The sequence below is a fragment of the Hemitrygon akajei genome, chromosome 14 (assembly GCF_048418815.1).
Source record: "Hemitrygon akajei chromosome 14, sHemAka1.3, whole genome shotgun sequence".
NCBI classification, from domain to species: domain Eukaryota; kingdom Metazoa; phylum Chordata; class Chondrichthyes; order Myliobatiformes; family Dasyatidae; genus Hemitrygon; species Hemitrygon akajei.
This window is the reverse complement of record NC_133137.1, coordinates 69,845,102-69,864,705: the sequence shown is the minus strand read 5'-3', so window position 1 is coordinate 69,864,705 and position 19,604 is coordinate 69,845,102. Positions and strand designations below refer to the sequence as shown.

Genomic DNA, 19,604 nt, shown 5'->3' with positions numbered 1-19,604 from the left:
AAGAAGGAATCTGATAGGAGAGGACTGTGGACTATGGAAGGAGGAGGGGAACCAGAGGAGTAATGGACAGGTGAGGAGAATGGATGAGAGAGTAGCCAGAATGAGGATGAATAGGGTAGAGATTAAATTGATGTTCATGCCATCAGGTTGGAGGCTACCCAGACAGAATATGAGGTATTGTTCTGCCAACCAGAGTTTCGCCTCTCCATGACAGTAGGAAAGGCCATGGACAGACATATCAAAATGGGAATAAGTAGTCACCAGCAAATCTTGCCTTTTGCAGCAGCCAGAGCAAAGATGCTTGACAAAATGGTAATCTACCTCGGGACTCATCGGTGTAGAGGAGGCATCAATAGGAACATCAGATACAATAGATGACCCCAACAGACTCATAGGTGAAGCATCGTCTCATCTGAAATGACTGTTCGGGGCCCTAAATGGTAGTAAGGAGGGCTAGGTGTTGGCGTGGCACTCGTCATGCTTGCAGGGATAAGTACCAGGATGTACCACAGTGTGGAGGAATGGACACAGATCGAGAAAGAGGTGAAAAGTGTCACAAATGTGATGGCACAGTGGAAGTTGGATGTTCATCACCCTGTATCAAACAGACTACAATCCCTCCCACATTCTAATGCAACCTGGGCAAGCACACATATTCTTAGGAACTTCAGGGTATATTCTTAACCAGAAAATAAATTTAGCAAGATAAATTAACCAATTTAAACATACCTTCGAGGTGAGATGAATGGTAAACATAGAAGCAAAATTAAACCTATTTCCGTGTACAAGAAAGACGCAACTGCAACCCATTGCAATGTCATTGTTCTTGATGAAGCCTACCAAAATGAAAACATTTGTGTTTTAAATACATTTAAAACACACACTTAGTAATGGATCTTCAATGGCATTTTCAGTTCAGTTTGAGTTGCTCACATGGTTTAACATACAGAATGAAATATTCACAGAACTATAGCTATCAAAGTTCAAAGTAAATTCATTATCAAAGTACATACATGTTACCATATGCAACCCTGAGATTTGTTTTCTAGTGGGCATTCACAGTGAATACAAACACAACAGAATCAATGAAAAACTGCACACAAAGATGGACAAGGACTTCCGGTAAGATGGCGATTGTTTAGCTGCTCCAAACTTTTGTTCCGTTACTGTTGCTACCTTTGCACTAAATGTCTCCATTTTTTAAACCTTAGTTAGGAATTATTTCGGTATCTCTTACTTGCCTGTGAATATATCTAACTTACAATGTCTAGCAAGAGTTCTAAATCCGGGAGAAAAGAAGCTATGACCCCGTCGGACGAGACGATGGTGGCGCTTGGAAAGCTGCAAGATGAAATCTTAAAGGAATTTAAAACCACAGGGGACTTCCGCAAGAGTTCTAAACCCGGGGGAAAAGAAGCCATGACCCCGTCAGACGAGACGCTGGTTGCGCTTGGAAAGCTGCGAGACGAAATCTTAATGGAATTTAAAACCGCTGTCAAACAGTTAGAAGACAAACTGGATCGGATCAACGATAAAGTGGACAAACATGCTGAACACTTATCTCGCATCGATTCGACTTCTGAAGATTTAGAAAGTCGTGTTCGATACTTGGAGACTCTCTGTTCCAGCTTAGAGGAAAAATCTAATAAACTTCTTTCCAAAATGGTGGATCTCGAAAATCGTAGCAGACGCTGTAACATCAGAATTCTGGGATTACCAGAGGCGACTGAAAAGGGATCAACCATGAAGTTTTTCGCCGAGTTTCTCTGTGAGTTATTCGGGAAAGATTTGCTTCCGAAGCCGCCCGAGCTCGAACGGGCACACAGAGTTTACGTTCCCCCCGGAATTCTGGGCTCCCGCCCGCGACCAGTAATCTTGTGTTTCCATCAATACCAGGTAAAACACAGTCTGATCGTAGAGGTGCGTCGCAGGGGGTCGCTTCCCTTCAAGGATACAACCATTCGCTTTGTGGAAGATTTTGCACCCCAGACCTTAAAGATGCGCGCTAAGTTTAAAGGTGCAATGAAAGTGCTTTTTGATCGTGGTTTCAAACCTTCCCTTCGTAACCTTGCTGATCTACAAATCAAGCTTAATACCGGGAAATATAAGTGGTTCAAATCAGTGAAGGAAGCTGAAGCGTTTGTGGCAAGTCTTCCGGCTATCCAGCCATCTTCGGAATCTGATCGAACCTCATAAAATGGTGGATAAGTACTCCTCGTAGTAAAATTACTTTCTCTGGACTCAGAATTCACTTGAATCACTCGGACATTATTCATTGAAACTTTAAGGGCCGTTGACAATCTCTCCCGGGATTTGGTGTGTGTGTAATCTATTTTTATTCTTGTATAACTTTACCTACAGAGTTCTGCAACTAATTCTAACTTGTTTTGGAGGTTCGAAGTCTTTCGTGAAGGCCTCCCTGTTTGTCGGTTCACAGTTCAACTGCTGATTTATTTTTCCTTTGTTTTAAATATTTATTTATTTTACCTTTTTCTTGACCCCTTTTTGCTAATCTCTGAATTTTCTTCTCCCTTCTCTGTAAATGGTTGATAAACACTCGTCTTGAATTTATAACTTTCCCCTTCCTCTTTTTTTTCTTTTTCCTTCTTACCTTTTTTTTCCCTTTCTCTTACTTTATTCTTCTATAATGTTTCGCGGGTAGGTTAGTTTTGGTTTTCTTCCGATTTTCTCTGTATTAAGTTGTATATCTCTGCAGAAGGTGTTCTAATCTGTAGTTATGTTTTCTAGTGCATAAACTAGTTATTATTTGCTATAATATTTATACGGAAATGTTGTTAATGACACAGATCTGGAAGTTGTATTTGGGTTAATTTTTTTGGTAGAGCTAGCTACTTGTTTTGGTAGCCGTCTAGTTTTGGGTTGTGCGGGTGGAGTGAGTTTTCCAGTTCCAACATCTCTTTATTGCTTAGGACATGTTTTTATATTTTGACCTTACGAATCTATGTTTACATCTCTGCTCCCAGACTGCTATTGTACTGCTTGACTTTTTATATGCCTGCTGCCTTTTATGCATTAGTAATTGATAATGGCTAGTGCACTTCAATTCGTGAGCTGGAATGTAAAGGGACTGAACCACCCTGTTAAAAGGAGGAAGGTATTCTCACATATCAAACAACTCAAAGCTGACATTGCTTTCCTTCAAGAAACTCATATTCGTTGTTTTGATAACTCCCGGCTTCTGTCAAAGTGGGCGGGTCAGCATTTTCATTCATCCTTTGCCGCTAAAGCTAGGGGAGTTTCCATTCTTATTAATTCAAATATTCCTTTTGAACTCCATAATAAAATATCTGATACAAATGGCCATTTTATTTTTGTTTCTGGTAAACTATATAACACTAAAGTTGCACTAGCAAACCTGTATGCCCCCAACTTTGATGATGTTAACTTTTTTGAACGTTTTTTTTTCCTCACTACCAGACTTAAACTCATACTCTCTTATATTGGGTGGTGATTTCAACTGTTGGTTGGATCCTAAACTGGACCGATCGTCCTCTGTTACCAGATCACCTACTAAATCTGCCTTAGCTATTCAATCTGTTCTTAATTCGGATCTAAAGATCCATAAGGTCTGGGGACCTTTTATCGAGTACTTTCATAACCTTCCTCTTGACTAGGGTTTTTTTTTCTTTTTTTTTCTTTTCGGTCCCTTGCTTTCAGCTCCCTTTTTTTTCTGGTAGTAGGCATTATTATCCTCTGTTGCTAAGTGTATTCACAGTCTGGGAGTTTGACTGTCCAGACTTATACTCTTTATACTGTGTGGTGGTTGGTCTGGAGTTGTTGTTTTTTTCTTGTGTTGTGGGGCTTGGGGAGGACGCTAAGCTCACTTGTCTTTAATTTAGGTGCTTTTTTTGTTAAATTTTCTTCCTTTGTAGCATATTGTTATTGTATGCTTAATCTTGCACTGTATTAATGCTCCTCATTGGGATTTGGGGTTTTTAATTTTGTAAAATGTTTTGAAAAATAAAAAAAATTAAAAAAAAAACAAAGATGGACAACAACCAATGTACAAAAGGCAAACTATGGAAATACAAGAGAGAAAAAAAAGCAAAATAATAATAATAAATAAATAACCAACAAATACTGAGAACACGAGTTGTAGAGTCCTTGAAAGTGAGACCATAGGTTGTGGAATCAGTTGAGTGTTGGGGTAAGTGAAGTTATCCACTCAAGTTTGAGAGCATGATGGTTGAGAGGTAGCCACAAATCAATAATGATAACGGACTGGTCCACTGCATTTGGCTTCTAAGATAAGCAACCGAATTTACTCTAATAACAATACAAGTTTCTATTGTTATACTAAATACAATCTCCATATCAAAATAATGGATGCCATGAATCGAACACTGCCCTGGAGTCTTCTAGAACTTAAAATAGATCTCATCAGGTCTACTGTAAGTAAGCAAGGAGACTTTTTTTTTAAAATCACACATTTCCTCAAAGAAGAAGAATTGCCCTTAGCTTGGCAGTGGTGTTATCAGGACACCATCATGACGTTGTTTCCGTAGCAAGCTATTCTTGTTTTTATGAGGCCGAGTTGCTAGTTCGACGCTCAACCTGACTTGGATTCAAACTTGGTAACCTTCGCTCCGGAGTCTGGCGCTGATATTATTGCGCCACCAAGTGGGACATTTCCTCAAAGTTCAAAGTCAAAGTAAAATTTATTATCAGAGTACATACATGTCACCACATACAAACCTGAGATTCTTTTTCTGCGGGCATACTTAGTAAATCTAAAGAACAGTAACCGTTAACTGTAAACAAACTGTGCAAATGCAGATACAAATAAAAAGCAATAATGAGCATGAAATAACAATATAACAGAGCCCTTAAATGAGTGTAGTTATCCCCTTTTGTTCAAGTGGCTGATGATTGAGGGGTAGTAACTGTTCCTGAATATAGTGGCGCCAGTCCTCAGGCACTTGTACCTGCTACCTGATGGCAGCAGCAAGACCATGGCCTGGGTGGTGAGGATCTTTGATGATGGATGCTGGTTTTCTATGGCAATGTTTCATGTAGATGCGCTCAATGGCTGGGAGGGATTTACCCATTATGTACTGGGCCAAATCTACTACCTTTTGTAGGATTTTCTGTTCAAAGTCATTGGTGTTCCCATACCATAATGCAGCCAGTCAGCATACTTTCCACCACACATCTATAAATGTTTGCCAAATCTCCAGACTCCCAAGGAAGTAAAGGTGCTGAAGTGCTTTCTTTGTAATTATATTTATATGACGGGTCCAGGACAAGTGCTCTGAGATAGTGCCACCCAGGAATTTAAAGTTACTGACCCTCCCCACTTCTGATCCTCTGATGACCACCCACACCCTTGTCATTTTCTTTTAATTTTTAAATCAGCTGTTAACCATTGCTGATGGGAAAACAAATAGGGCAGTTTGAGACCATAAGAAATGCAATCAAAGCCTTCAGGTATTGCAACCAATCCTAATATTCTTAACAATCCAAACTCTACCTTAGGCCTTGATTCACCCAGCACAACAAATATTCTACAAGGAGTTTTCATGTCTTTCAAATCAGCAAACTTACCAAAACCACTGCTGTTTGGATCCTTTACAAAACAACTTGCCTTCAAGAAGCAACTTGAAATAGATATTCTACTTTATCATTTATAGCCTGGGATTTTAAGATGTTTGTCATATTTGATAGGTGAACTGGAACTATGTTGTACATAATTTAAATCACTTGGGTCTCTGATTAAAATTCCCTGAGAGTAAGTAAATATGAACAGATCATAGGTAATGATTAACTTTCTTGGTTTTTAAAAGATTGGTCAATCATGATACTTAGTCATTCACATACGACATTAATATCAAATAGATGCAAGTCCACGTACTTTCCTCCATTACTGCTTCCTCAAATGACTCGTCACTGCATTTCACTTCATTTGGCCCAATAATCCCAAGTGCACACCTTATAAGCCATCTGGGTAGCCATCAACCTGATGGTGTGAATATCGATTTCATCCACTAACAATACATTTTCCCTTCCCCTTCCATCTTCCCCACTCTGGCCTTTTATCTCTTCTCACTGTCCCTTTCTTCTGTACCCACTCTCCTTTCCTATCGGATTCCTTCCTCTCCAGCCCTTTAACCGGCTTCACCAATCCAGGTCTCCACCACACTCCTTGCCAAATATCTTTAAGATTCATCTAGTCATTAAATTGATGACTCATTCAACTTCACTTTCTAGACAAGTTACAAATCATTTGTTCAGACTGATCTTTAAATTAGTCTGAACAAAAACACATTCCAAACTTTTGAGGTATGTCATTTAATTTTAGTTTCTCTGCAGTTTTTGGCAAGTAATGCTATTAACCTCACTGTTGCAGGATCAACAAGCATTACATCTCTGCCAACATCACTACATTCACCTCATTTTTGGCCCTGTTTTTCAAAACCTATATAACCCTCAAGAAACCAGACATGGAAAAAGTGTGTGTGTGTATATATATATCAGTTACATTATTAACATCTCATAAGTAGTTACACAGCACAGAGACAAACCCTGCTGCAGTCAATCATCTCTAAACCATCAGTAATCCATTTCCACCAGCATTTTGTCTTTAATGCCTTAGAAATTCAAGTGCATGGCTAAATACTTAATACATGTTGTGACAGTAACACCCACTACCTCAGGTGCTCCAGATTCCAAGCACCCACTGAGTGAAAACATTTTTTCCTCAGATCTCCCATGCTAAACGCATCTTTTGATTTTTGACTCTTCTACAATGGATGTACCTCCCCCTCCCCCACCCCCACCCTCCAAGGAAACATCCCACCCCAGGTAACATCCTAGTGAATCCCCTCTACACTTTCCAATGCAATCATGCCTTTCCACGTGTGGGACAACTGTAATTAGACACCAATTTGCAGTCTAACTTTCATAAAACTGTACCATAACCTCTATTATATCCTGAGCACCAATTAGCGAAGGTCAGTATCCTCCAAACTGTCTTCACTAACTGCATTATCTGCATTAACAAACACTTATCTAAGATTAAGCTAAATCCTGGGAAAATTCATAAATTCTCCACGCCCAGACTAAACTAGATCATGTGTTTCATTCACCTATTCTCAGAGCCTCAATTACTGCAACCTTCTTTATGACCTTCCAATTTTTCCTCTATTACAAATATCTTGATAAAACTGTATCTACTTTACCACCTCAGCTTTTAAAATGCTTAACCAAACACTAAATTCACCAACATTTCACTTCATTCAAAACTCGGCCATTACACCCAAAGTCCGATTTATGCATCCATTCTGTCCTTCTTGATACAACACACACAAAATCCTGGGTAAACTCAGCAGGTCAGGCAGCATCTATGGAAATAAATAAACAATCGACGTTTTGGACCGAGCCCCTTCTTCAGGTGCTGGCTCAGTGCTCAAAAGATAACAGGCCTCACATCTGTAACCTCCACAAGGACCAAATCCTCAATTCCAGACAATATTCACAGCCGCGTCTCCATTTTATTAACGCAAGCTCCAAATTCACATACATTTTTCTGATCTGCCTACCCCTCCCCCCACCCCCATTCAAACCTCTCTCACAGCGAAACACTGCATTGGAAAGTGTTCCCAGTATAAAATGCCTCAGAACAATTTTTCTATTTGAAAAGAGTGTCAGAGAAAGTTGCGTTGGTAAATTCGTAACTGACACCGGGATTGCTTGAAGAAAATTGTCTTCTCTCAAATATGAAGTGTTCCAAATAATAACACATTATTCAATTCCTCATTTCTAACGAGGGGGAAAGCAACTGCCAAACGCATGCTACAGCAACGAGCGTATCAAAATCTCGCCAAGTGCTGCAACAAAATTGTTTTTTTTACATTAATTAAAGTTCGAATAGAACGAGAGCTTTTGGATCACCAAGTTACTAAAGAAAAAAGTTGCTTTCAAAAGATTAAGTGATCTAGGCGTGTTTTCAGTCCTTATTTAGCAAAAACCTATTTTGAGGACAGCGTTGTCATCCTAGTAGGGTTGGGTCTGAGGTAAAAGCAAACACGGAAGTAACCAGGGGCCACTTCTATGGCCTTCGGTGGCCCGCATAATTAGTAGGTATGTCGATATTTAAAAACCTGTCTGCAAGCAGCGTATTTGCCTCAATCCAAGCGTTACACGGGGAGGTGTACATCTGAAGACACCGTGCTGCGGGCCTGTGGGGACCCCCGCGCTCCCGCTCCTCAAATGCCCTACAACTTCAGCAAACTTAACGTTTCGATTGTGCTGAAAAAAAAATCCAATAACTTGATAAACGGACAATCTGAAAAACCATACAAGACAACTTGCCTTCCAAGCAATTCTTGCAGAAGGAACAAGCCCCCTCTCACACACCGCCCAGCGTCCACACGCACTGCGGATGACGTCAGTCCGAACAAAGCGCGCACAGTTGACGTCACACCGGATCGGGCGCGTGCTTTAGGGGGCGTCCTGCGAGTGACCCGTGATCGCACTCCAACAATCATGAATGATTGTATTAAATCATAATAAATACCTTTCGCTGAAATTCCTTCTGTAACTACCGCCAAAACATCAAACGATAGCTGATTTTTCCCCCCGGATTTAGCCGACTGTAAGAACTGAACTTTGACAAACTTGTATAGTGGTTGCATCACGGCCTGTCTAAAAGAACCAATTCCCATGAAGCGAAAAGGCAATAAAAATTGATGGACACAACCCAGTCTATCATAGGTAAAGTCCTCCCCACAAACTACAAGGAGGGCTGCACAAGAATGCCGCACCCATCATCAAAGACCCTCAACATCCAGGCCAAGTTCTCTTCTCACTGCTGACATAGATAAGGAAGTATAGGCTTTAGGTCCTATACCACCAGGTTCAGGACAATTATTACCCTTCAACCATCAAGCTCCTAACCCAGCATGGATAACTTCACTCACCTCAACTCTGAACTTTTTCTGCCAGGAAGAAGGGGATCTCCTGGTGGCTAACCATTTCAATTCCTCTTCCCATTCCCACTCCGACATGTCAGTCCACAGCCTCCTCTACTGACAAGATGAGGCCACGCTCAAGGTGGAGGAACAATACCTTATATTCCCTCTGGATAGCCTACAACCTGATGGCATGAACATCAATTTCTCGAACTTCCGGTAATCACCACTCCCCATCCCCATTTCCCTCCCTCACCTTATCCCCTTACTTGTCCATCACCTCCCTCTGGTATTCCTCATCCCCTTTCTTCCAAGGTCTTCTACCCTTTCCAATTAGATTCCCTGTTCTCCAGCCCTCTATCTCTTTAACCAATCCACTTACCAGCACTTTACCCTTCCCCCTCTCCCAGATTCACTTATTAAAGTTAAAGTCCGTCCCGAGTCTCATAGTCTCATCAGGCCGGTGCTTATGCCGGTTTCCATAGCGTAAAGCGACTGAGAGTACGAGACTCCCCCTAGGATAGGACACCAGTCTATCATGCGGTTAACCCCAGCATTTTGCCGGTACCCATTTTCAGCTAGGTGGACTGGAGCAATGTGTGGTTAAGTGCCTTGCTCAAGGACACAACACGCTGCCTCGGCTGGGGCTTGAACTCACAACCTTCAGATCACTAGTCCAATGCCTTAACCAGTTGGCCACATGCCACACAGATTCACATATCACCTTGTGTTTCTTCCTCCCCACCCACCATCTTACTCTGATGGGTATCTTTTTTCTCCAGTCCAGATGAAGGGCATCAGCCCAAAAAGTTGAATGTTTTCTCTGTTCCATAGATGCTGCCTGGCCTGCTGAGTTCCTCCAGCATTTTGTGTGAGCTGCCTGGATTTCCAGCATCTGCAGATTTTCTTCTGTTTCTGATTCCATAACCTTTGGGTTCACTTTCAAGGACTCCACAACTCATGTTCTCAGTATTTATTTATTTATCGATAGCACAGAGCCGGCCATTCTGGCCTAACAAGCTATGTGCCAGCATCCCAAGCCTAAGTTACAATGACCATAAACCCTCTAGCCGAACTGTGGGAGGAACCTGGAGCAAACACACACGGATACAAGGAGAATGCACAAGCTCCTTACAGTATTATTTATATATTTTTAATATTTGCACGGTTGTCTTCTTTTACACATTGGTTGTTTGTCAATTTCTGTTTGTGTGTAGTCTTTCACTGGTTTTATTGTATTTCTTTGTTTTACTGTGCTTGCAAGATAATGAATATCAAGGTAGTATCTGGTGACATGTAATTACTTTGATACTAAAGGTACTTTGAACATTGTAGAGCATCTCCTTTTGCAGAACACTAGGTCCAACCACGCTAATGAATGCTAGAGGGGACCCGGTGGTGTATGCTTTAAAATGGGACCTTGAAGTGAGTAGTTTCTCATAGAGTCATAGAGAAGTACAGCACAGATACAGGCCCTTCAGCCCATCTAGTCCATGTCAAAACCATTTAAACTGTCTACTCCCAACAATGTGCTCCTGGACTATAGGCCTCCATATCCCTACTATCTATGTACCTATCCAAACTTCTCTTAAACGTTGAAATCAAGCTCATATGCACCACTTGTAGTGGCAGCTTATTCCACACTCTCATGACCCTCTGAGTGAAGAAGATTCCCCTCATGTTCTCCTTAAACTTCCTACTTTTCACCCTTAACCCATGAGCACTTTGTTGTATCCCACCCAATTTCATTGGAAAAAAGCCTGCTTGTATTTACCCTATCTATACCCCTCATAATTGTGTATACCTCTATCAAATCTCCTCTCCATCTTCTATGTTCTAAAGAATACAGTCCTAACCTATTCAATCTTTCTTTATAAATCACTTCCTCTGGACCTGGTAACATCCTTGCAAATTTTCTCTGCACTCTTTCAACCTTGTTTACATCTTTCCTGCAGGTAGGCGATGAAAATTGCATGCCATACTCCAAATTAGACTCCACCAACATCTTCAACATAACATCCGATCTTCTGTACTCAGTACATTGATTTATAAAGGCCAATGTGCCAAAAGCTTTCTTTACAACCCTGTCTACCTGTGATACCACTATAAATGAATTCTGTACCTGTATTCCCAGATCTCTTTGTTCTAGCACACTCCTCAATGCCCTACCGTTCACTGTGTAAGACCTACCCTGGCTGGTCCTTCCAAAATGCAACACCTTGCACTTGTCTGCATTAAATTCCATCCACCATTTTGCAGCCCACTTTTCCATCTGATCTTGATCCTGTTGCAAGCTTTGATAGTCCTCCTCGCTGTCCACTATGCTCCCACTCAGTTGTCATCCACAAATTTGCTGATCCAATTATCATCCAGATCAGTGATATAGATGACAAGCATCAAAGGACCCAGCACCAATCCCTGCGGCACACCACTAGTTACAGGCCTCTAGTCAGAGACACAACCCTCTACTCCCACTCTCTGGCTTCTCCCACAAAGCCAATGTCAATCTAATTTACTACCTCATCCTGAATGAAGGTTCAGCAACTGAACCAGCCTCCCATGCTCAATCATATGCCGTTCTTAAATAATGAGAGTACCAGAGAATCAATATCAGATTTATTATCACTGAAATATGTAATGAATTTGTTTGTTTTATGACAGCAATACAGCGTGAGACAAAAAATTATAGTAAGTTACAAAATAAAGTGCAAAGGAGGAATAGCAAGGTAACGTTCATGGGTAATTGACCATTCAGAAATCTGATGGAGGAGGGGCAGAAAAGGTTCATGAAACCTTGAGTGTGGGTCTTCATGCGTGTTCGTAATGAAAACAGGGCAAGTCCCAGTTGGTGAGGGTCCTTAATCCTGGACGTCATCTTCTTGAGTCACTGCCTTTTGAAGATGTCCTCAATGTTGTGGAAGGTTGTGCCCATAATGAGTCTACAACCCTTTCTGCATCTTTCAATCCTGTGCATTGGAGCTTCCAGGCCAGGCAGTGATGCAACGAGTCAGAATACTCTCCCGCATCGTCTGCAGGAGTTTGCTAGGGTGTTTGGTGAGATACCAAATCTCCTCAAGCTCCTAGTGGAGTTGCTGTTGTGCCTTCTTTGTGACTGCATCAATATGTTCAATCCAGGCCAGATCCTTGAAGATATTGATTTCAAGGAACTTGAAGCTGCTCAAGAGATTGTAGATGTAGAATTTCCAGAGAAAAAAAAAAACCAGAGCTGCTGGATTAACTCAGTGGATCAGGCAGCACCTGGATGGAAATGGATAGTCAACGTTTCATACTGAGACTCATCATGTTTTATTACTGAATTCCACATATATGAAAGCAATTCCGTCCATTAAGTTCATTGGGTCCCAGCAGAACAATCCCATTGGTTCCATTTGATCTCAGCCCTGAAGCTTATTTTATTATACTCATCAGCATTTTTTCATTACTTGCCCATTTTGTGCATAATATACATTAACAAAATTAATCAATCAGGACATTTGTGGGATGTGGGAGAAAACTGGAGCACTTGACAGGAACTCCTGCAATTGTGGGGGAAGTGTGCAAACTGGAACAAGGTAGCACCCTAGGTCAGCCTCAAATCCGAGCCCATGGAGCAGAGGTAGTACCACTGCCCTACCACCTGCCATTCAAACAGATCATTCAGTTCTACCACATCACTCACTTGTATATTGCTTTCATGAGCCCTACCTCCTGAAAACCAACAACACAGACAGAAAGAAATGTGGATAACCCAGTGAATGACAATCATCAGATGCAAATTAAATAGTTTTATCCTCCCCCAAGCTCTGTTGTTCTCACAACCACTTTATTTTCATTGTCGTCTGATCCTTTGAGCAAGTCAAAAAACAGTAATACATCACATGTATATATCTTGAATATGGGATTTGTATAAAAAGGTTTCTGATACAAACTCTGGATTGAAGAGCTTCCCACCCAAGCTCTTCCAAATAAATCGGCCTCTCTTATTAATTCCTTTTTGATTGATTCTGGAATTTCCAAAATTTGGAGTTTTTTACACCCCAATGACAAAGAGTTTTCATACTTTTCTCATGTTTATCATAATTATTCAAGAATTGATTACTTTTTTATTGATCACCGTTTACTTACAGATGTTATTGATTGTAAATATGACTCCATTACTATTTCTGACCATGCACCTTTGAAGCTATCTATTAAGACAATGGACTCATCTACTAATGCTAAATCTTGGAGGTTCAACTCTATTTTATTGCAGGACTTAGACTTTCTTAATTTTATTAAACAACAAATTGATTTGTTTTTCTCAACAAATTCTACAGCAGAGATCTCTAGTGGAATTTTATGGGACACTTTTAAAGCATTTATTCATGGACAGAATAACTCCTGCTGGAGTTAGGAAACAAACTAATTCTAAAATATTAACATTGGTTGATAAAATCGAAGCAATTGATAAGATTTATTCAGTGACCCCCAGCAAAGAACTTTATAAAGAAAGAGTTGAACTTCAAATGGAGCATAGTTTGTTATTATCCTCTTTGATTGAAAATCAGTTAATTAAATCTAGAACCCATTTTATGTACATGGAGATAAGTCTGGCAAATTATTGGCTAATCAATTGAAAACTGCTTCGGTTAAACGACAAATTACTAGGATTCGTAAACGAGATGGCACTCTGACGATCGACCATAAAGAGATAAATAAAGCCTTTCAAGATTTTTATAATTCTTTATATCAATCAGAATTTGTTGAGGATTCTTCTATAATAGATGAATTTTTAAGAAAATTGAATATCCCAAAATTAACAACAGAGGATAGTGTATTCCTAGATGCACCTATTACGGAAACTGAAATAAAAAAGGCTACTTTTTCAATGAATTCCGATAAAGCTCCCGGTCTGGATGGCTACACTGTAGAATTTTTAAAATCCTTTTCCTCTATACTTTCTCTTTGGCTTTGTAAAATTTTTAAAGATGCGTTAACTATAGGTAAATTGCCACAATCTTTTTATGAAGCCTCTATCTCTTTAATTCTTAAAAAAGATAAAGACCCCACTGAATGTGCAACCTATTGGCCTATATCCTTGCTGAATACGGATTTTAAGATTTTTAGTAAAATTTTGGCCACTAGATTAGAAAATATATTACCTCGAATTATTTCTGAAGATCAGACTGGATTTATTAAAAACCGCTACCCATCTTTTAACATTAGAAAATTAATTAATATTATTTATACTCCTTCACCCAAAATACCAGAATGTGTCATTTCCTTAGATGCTGAAAAAGCATTTGATAGAGTTGAATGGCCATATTTATTTAATACATTGCAGCATTTTAATTTTATTTCTAAATTTATATCATGGATTAAATTAATATACTATAAACCCTTGGCTTCGGTCTTTACCAATAATCAAAGATCTTTTTTTCAGTTATTCCATGGTACAAGGCAAGGCTGTCCTTTAAGTCCTTTACTATTTGACATTGTTTTGGAACCTTTAGCTATAGCCATTCATGAATCACCTAATATTTTGGGTATTACTCATGGGGAAGGGACGTATAAGTTATCATTATATGCTGATGATTTGTTACTGTACATATCCGACCCTGAGAGATCTATTCCTGCTATTTCATCCTTGCTTGCTCAGTTTAGTAACTTTTCTGGTTACAAATTGAATTTTAATAAGAGCGAATTATTTCCATTAAATATGCAACTTCCAATTTATAAACATTTACCATTTAAAGTTGTCACAGATTATTTTACTTATTTGGGTATTAAAATTACCAAAAAACATAAAGATTTATTTAAAGTTAATTTCTTACCTTTAATTGACCAAATTAAGCAACTTGTTACCAGGTGGTCCCCATTATCTTTGTCATTGGTTGGTCGAATTAATGCTATTAAGATGATGGTATTACCCAAATTCTTATGTTTATTTCAAGCATTACCAATTTTTATTCCTAAATCGTTTTTTGATATTATTGACTCCAAAATATCTTCCTATCTGTGGCAGAATAAAAATCCTAGACTAAGTAAAAAATATTTACAGAAGCCTAAGAAGGAGGGTGGTTTGGCTTTGCCAAACTTGAGATTTTACTATTGGGCAGTTAATATACGATATTTAATATTTTGGACACTAGAATTGACTATAGCAGCTTGCCCACAATGGGTAAATTTGGAATGTAAGTCTGTACAAGACTTTTCATTGTTTTCAATTTTAGGATTTTCACTTCCTTTTTCTTTATCTAAATTGAATAAACTGTTACAAACCCCGTAACTGGGTTACTTACCAGCAAAGATAGAGACGTCCATTGAAGTCTGATGATACTATTTGTAACAGTATTTATTAGCAAAAATACAAAAAAATAATATCAATGCAAATATACAGATAATATACGTCGTCAATACTAAACCTAAAAGTGCGGGTATAATAATAATCAATAAGAAATAAGCTCTATCATTGTCTAGGGGATAATGTATTGTCCGATGGAAATATAAAGTTCGCTGCAGTTCACACAGGCTGCTGCCCTTTTGGGTGTCGCTGGGTTGCAATTGTTGAGAGAGAGAGAGAAAGAGAATGGGAACATTTACCGCTACGGGTTTTGCCAACCTTCCTTTATGATTTCGATCTGTCAGGTGTCTCGTTGTCGTGGCCGTTCAATTGTGACCTCTCCTTTAGCTAAACCGTTCTTCCGTGGTGAGCCCGCCACCCAGGCAAGGGAGGACGCACACAATCTCCCACCGGCTTTCGTTATAAAACGCTGTCACGGGATTTCTACCGTTTCTCCTGGTGCGTCTAAAGGGGTGTTCCCCAGACCCCTCTTTTATCCTCACTCACGGGGTCTCAGATGTCAATCAGGTTGGGAAAATGCAATCCCTCAACCAGACCACTCTGGTTGTCCCCTGAGGGGTTTCAATGAATAGTACAGTACTCAATACAAAATTCCTTCTCCAAGAGACAATGGCAGTAATCAGTGGTTCCGTTCCGCTTATGTCAGGAGACATTCCACCTGGTTGTGTATTCTGCATCTCTATGGCAACTGCCTTTGCTGTGATCCTGCGTCTCGCTCTCTCATTATTGACATGATGTGTATCTCTCTCATTTCCTGGGTCTCAGACCCGAAATAATAGCGATCTTGCGATTCTCAAAAAGGGGGGGGGGCAGGCATTGGCGATTCGGGACCCTTCTGCCCATCAGGTTTGCTCCATATTCGTAACACCCCCATCCTTCTAAGGATTTTTGCCACAGGTAAAAATTAATTAATACAGTCTTATAGGATTTCAGAATCTAACACAATACAAAAGAGTTTTTTTTTCACTACAGAGTAATACAGTTATACATTCAATTCAGCATCTAGATAAACAGTCAGTGAGCACATTATCACTTCCTTTACTATCTTAATATCTTGTACCTCAATAAATTCCTGTAGCATCAGACTCCAATTTAATAACCACCTATTTTTATTCCTTTTCTTCAGCAAAACAAAACTAAAGAGTTGTGATCATAGCTTACATGTATATTACAAAAGTTTATGCAAATACTAATCTTTATTTTACTTTCAAACTTAACAGTCCATCTTCCATGAGGTTGTCTTTATTATTTACATGCGTTGTCGAAATCCCTTAAAACCGGATCCTGTTATTTTAAAGTGGCATCCCGTCAACCCTCGCCCCTTTTCCAGTTAACTCCCACGTGGTTAGCTTGCTTCCCAGTGTGGAATAGGCTTTTGCATGCTCCTTTCATAGGAGTTATTTTATCAACAATGTTTTCCAAACGTAGCCCATTTTCTGAACGTTCACACAATTCTTTATTTTTAAGCAAGTCGTTAGTTTTATCTTCAGGACCCTTCATTCTATTAGTTGTCAGTTTAATATCTGCAAGCGATCCCTCTTTGTCCAAACAACATTTCAAATTCTGCCTCTTCACAGCACACCCTTGAATAACATTAGCGCGTGGGGCACCTTTACATTCCAAATCAAACTGTAATTGATTCGCAGGCACCGTGTTAACAAGCCCTTGTCCCTTCAGCCTGGTTCCTGCTCCTGACACCAATCCAGACTTTAAATTTTCTTCACTCAATTTAGGAACTACACTTTTCCCTTCTCCTTCAATAATAATATTCACATCACCACCTTTTATCTCCTCACTAACTTTTAACACACCTTCGAACACAAACAACTGGGAATTCTCACTTCCCACTAGTACCAAGGTTAACCCTTTCTTCACTGAACCAAGTCCATCTGACCCACAAGGACTGCATTCCTTTTTAACTGAATCAAATACCTCAGACTTTTCCTGAGTTTCATTACTAGGTTCAGTACCACGTGCATCCACATCTTGGACACACTCAAACGGGACATCTGCCTCTTCCAGGCTTTCAATACCTGTCCCCTTTTCAAATTCTAAGTTCCCCTGATCCTCCCAGTTACTCTCTGGGCAACTCCCTTCCAGAGTAAACTCAACCCTGCGGGCTGAAACAACCTCATCTGCCAACCCAGCAAACTCCTTCAAGGTAATGGCATCCTTTTCATCTAGGACTGCCCTCATTTCATTATCGGGAACACCTTTAAAATTTTCAACTTCTTCAAACAGTTCTGTCAAGCCAGACAGATCATCCATGTCCAACCCTGGACCTTCTAACAGCCTTATCTGTTTCTCATTTTTACTCCGTGCCTCTATAAATTTCCTCCTGGCTAAGGGTAGGTCTACCTCCTCTCCTTTACTCTCTTTCACCTCCCTATTCTCTGTTTTACCACCCTCTAACCCCTCTTGGTACAGGGTCGGTAAAAACGTCTCAGCCAAATCGATACTCGCCTGAATTAAACTGGTCTCTTTCTCAGCTGCCTTTCTCGACATGCTGCGAGTGATCGCGCATGCGGGATAGATCTTGGAACCTAGGGGCGGGACCTCAACACTTACAGGCTGGCTCGTCAGCTCCATGGCCGACCAAACTTCACCACCAGCTAAATCGTTACCCAGAAGGATGTCTACGTCAGTTCTCGGAAATTCTGATCGCACCCCTATTTCAACTGGTCCAGATACCAGCTCACAATTTATAATGATCCTATGCAAAGGCACAGCTTCTGTCCCTTTTCCTATGCCTCTCAAAGCTACCTCTCCAGTCTCAGGACCAAAATCTAGTACCTTACTGAGAATCAATGACTGCTCAGCTCCAGTGTCTCTCCAGATCTGCACTGGAACTGGTGTTTCTCCCTCTTTCACCGACACGGTCCCTTCTGAAATAAATTTCTCAGGCCCCTCTCGTATTCTATCTACCTGGGGCTTTCTCATCGATTTACTGATCAACACAATACATCCTGTAGGGACTGCTGCTTTCCCTTTTCCTGTCTCCTTCCTCAGAGCAAAGCACTTAGATGCAATATGACCCACCTTTCCACAATTAAAACAGGTCAAGCCAGGACCCCTCCTGCCGTCTTGCCTTTCTTCCTCCTTATTTTTACCACTAGCTCCTGGCTGGATCTCTGCCTCAGCCGGTGGGCTTTCTCTACTGTTCCCACGGTCTCTCTGGTAACTCTTATTCGAGGAAAACTTTGTCTTGTGGGTTAGGGCATAGTCATCTGCGAACCTAGCAAATTTGGATATGGACTTATTCGGCTTCTCGTTCAAATACATCCGGATATCATCCGAAACACAACCTTTAAATTCCTCAATCAGAATTAACTCCCTTAAACGCCGAAAATCCTCTTCCACCATTTCTGCTGCACACCAGCAATCCAAGAGCACACCCTTCTCATAGGCAAACTCTGCATATGTCTGATTCCACCCTTTCTTTAAATTTCTGAACTTTTGTCTATAGGCCTCAGGTACCAATTCGTAGGCCCGAAGAATGGCCTCTTTTACTTCCTCATAATTCTCAGACTCCTCCTCCTCCATGGACAATGCCGCATATGCCCATTGTGCCTTCCCTTTTAACACACTTAGTAACAACGCCACCCACTGATCTCTGGGCCACTTCTGACTCACTGCCACCTTTTCAAAATGCAAGAAGTAACTATCAACATCCGTCTCCTCGAACGGAGGTACTAACCTAAACTCCCTACTAACATTAAATCTCTCCTCTCGGTCTGGCCCTTGAGCTCTTTGCTCTTGCCTGAACTTCTCCATGTCCAGCTCATGCTTCCTCTGTTTCTCCTTCTCCTCATACTCCCTCTCCTTTTCAGCTCTTTCCTTCTCCTTTTCAGCTCTTTCCTTCTCTTTTTCGGCTCTTTCCGTCTCTTTTTCAGCTCTTTCCTTCTCCTTTTCAGCTCTTTCCTTCTCTTTTTTGGCTCTTTCCTTCTCCTTTTCAGCTGCTTCCAGCTGTTTTAACTTAATTTCATGCTCCCTCTGCTTTTCAGCTCTTTCCTGCTCCTTTTCAGATCTTTCCTTCTCCCTTTTCACCTCTAACTCCTTTAGCTGGAGCTCATACTCCCTTTTCCTCTGTTCCGCGTCCAGCCTCAATTTCTCCAACTCTAACTGAGCCGTCCCACTAGCTGGTACCTTTTCAGGGATATTTTCCAATACCTCAGCCGAAAACACATTCTTCACAATATAATACTGAGTTATGGCCCTCCGTACCTCCCGCTTTTTCATTGACAACCTCACCTCTGCGAGATTTAGTCCTTTCGCAATATTTATCAAGTCCGACTTTGTGGCAGCCTCTAGCGCCTCCAGAGTCGGGTTTT

The 19,604-nt window shown here is 40.5% G+C and overlaps 1 protein-coding gene across 2 annotated transcripts in view; it reads right to left on the bottom strand.

The window, feature by feature from the left end:
• Positions 1–19,604, bottom strand: part of dus4l (dihydrouridine synthase 4-like (S. cerevisiae)) — a 69,947-nt gene that overhangs the window by 21,882 nt on the left and 28,461 nt on the right. Inside the window, exons 6-7 of one of the 2 annotated variants that reach the window (XM_073066329.1) lie at positions 2,488–2,501; positions 730–836 (exon numbers count right to left, since the gene is read on the bottom strand). In XM_073066329.1, the coding sequence (XP_072922430.1) occupies positions 730–836; positions 2,488–2,501 (121 nt within the window). Of the gene's footprint in view, positions 1–729; positions 837–2,487; positions 2,502–8,331; positions 8,419–19,604 lie in introns of those variants that run through there. The other variant, XM_073066328.1, reaches the window with a different exon arrangement.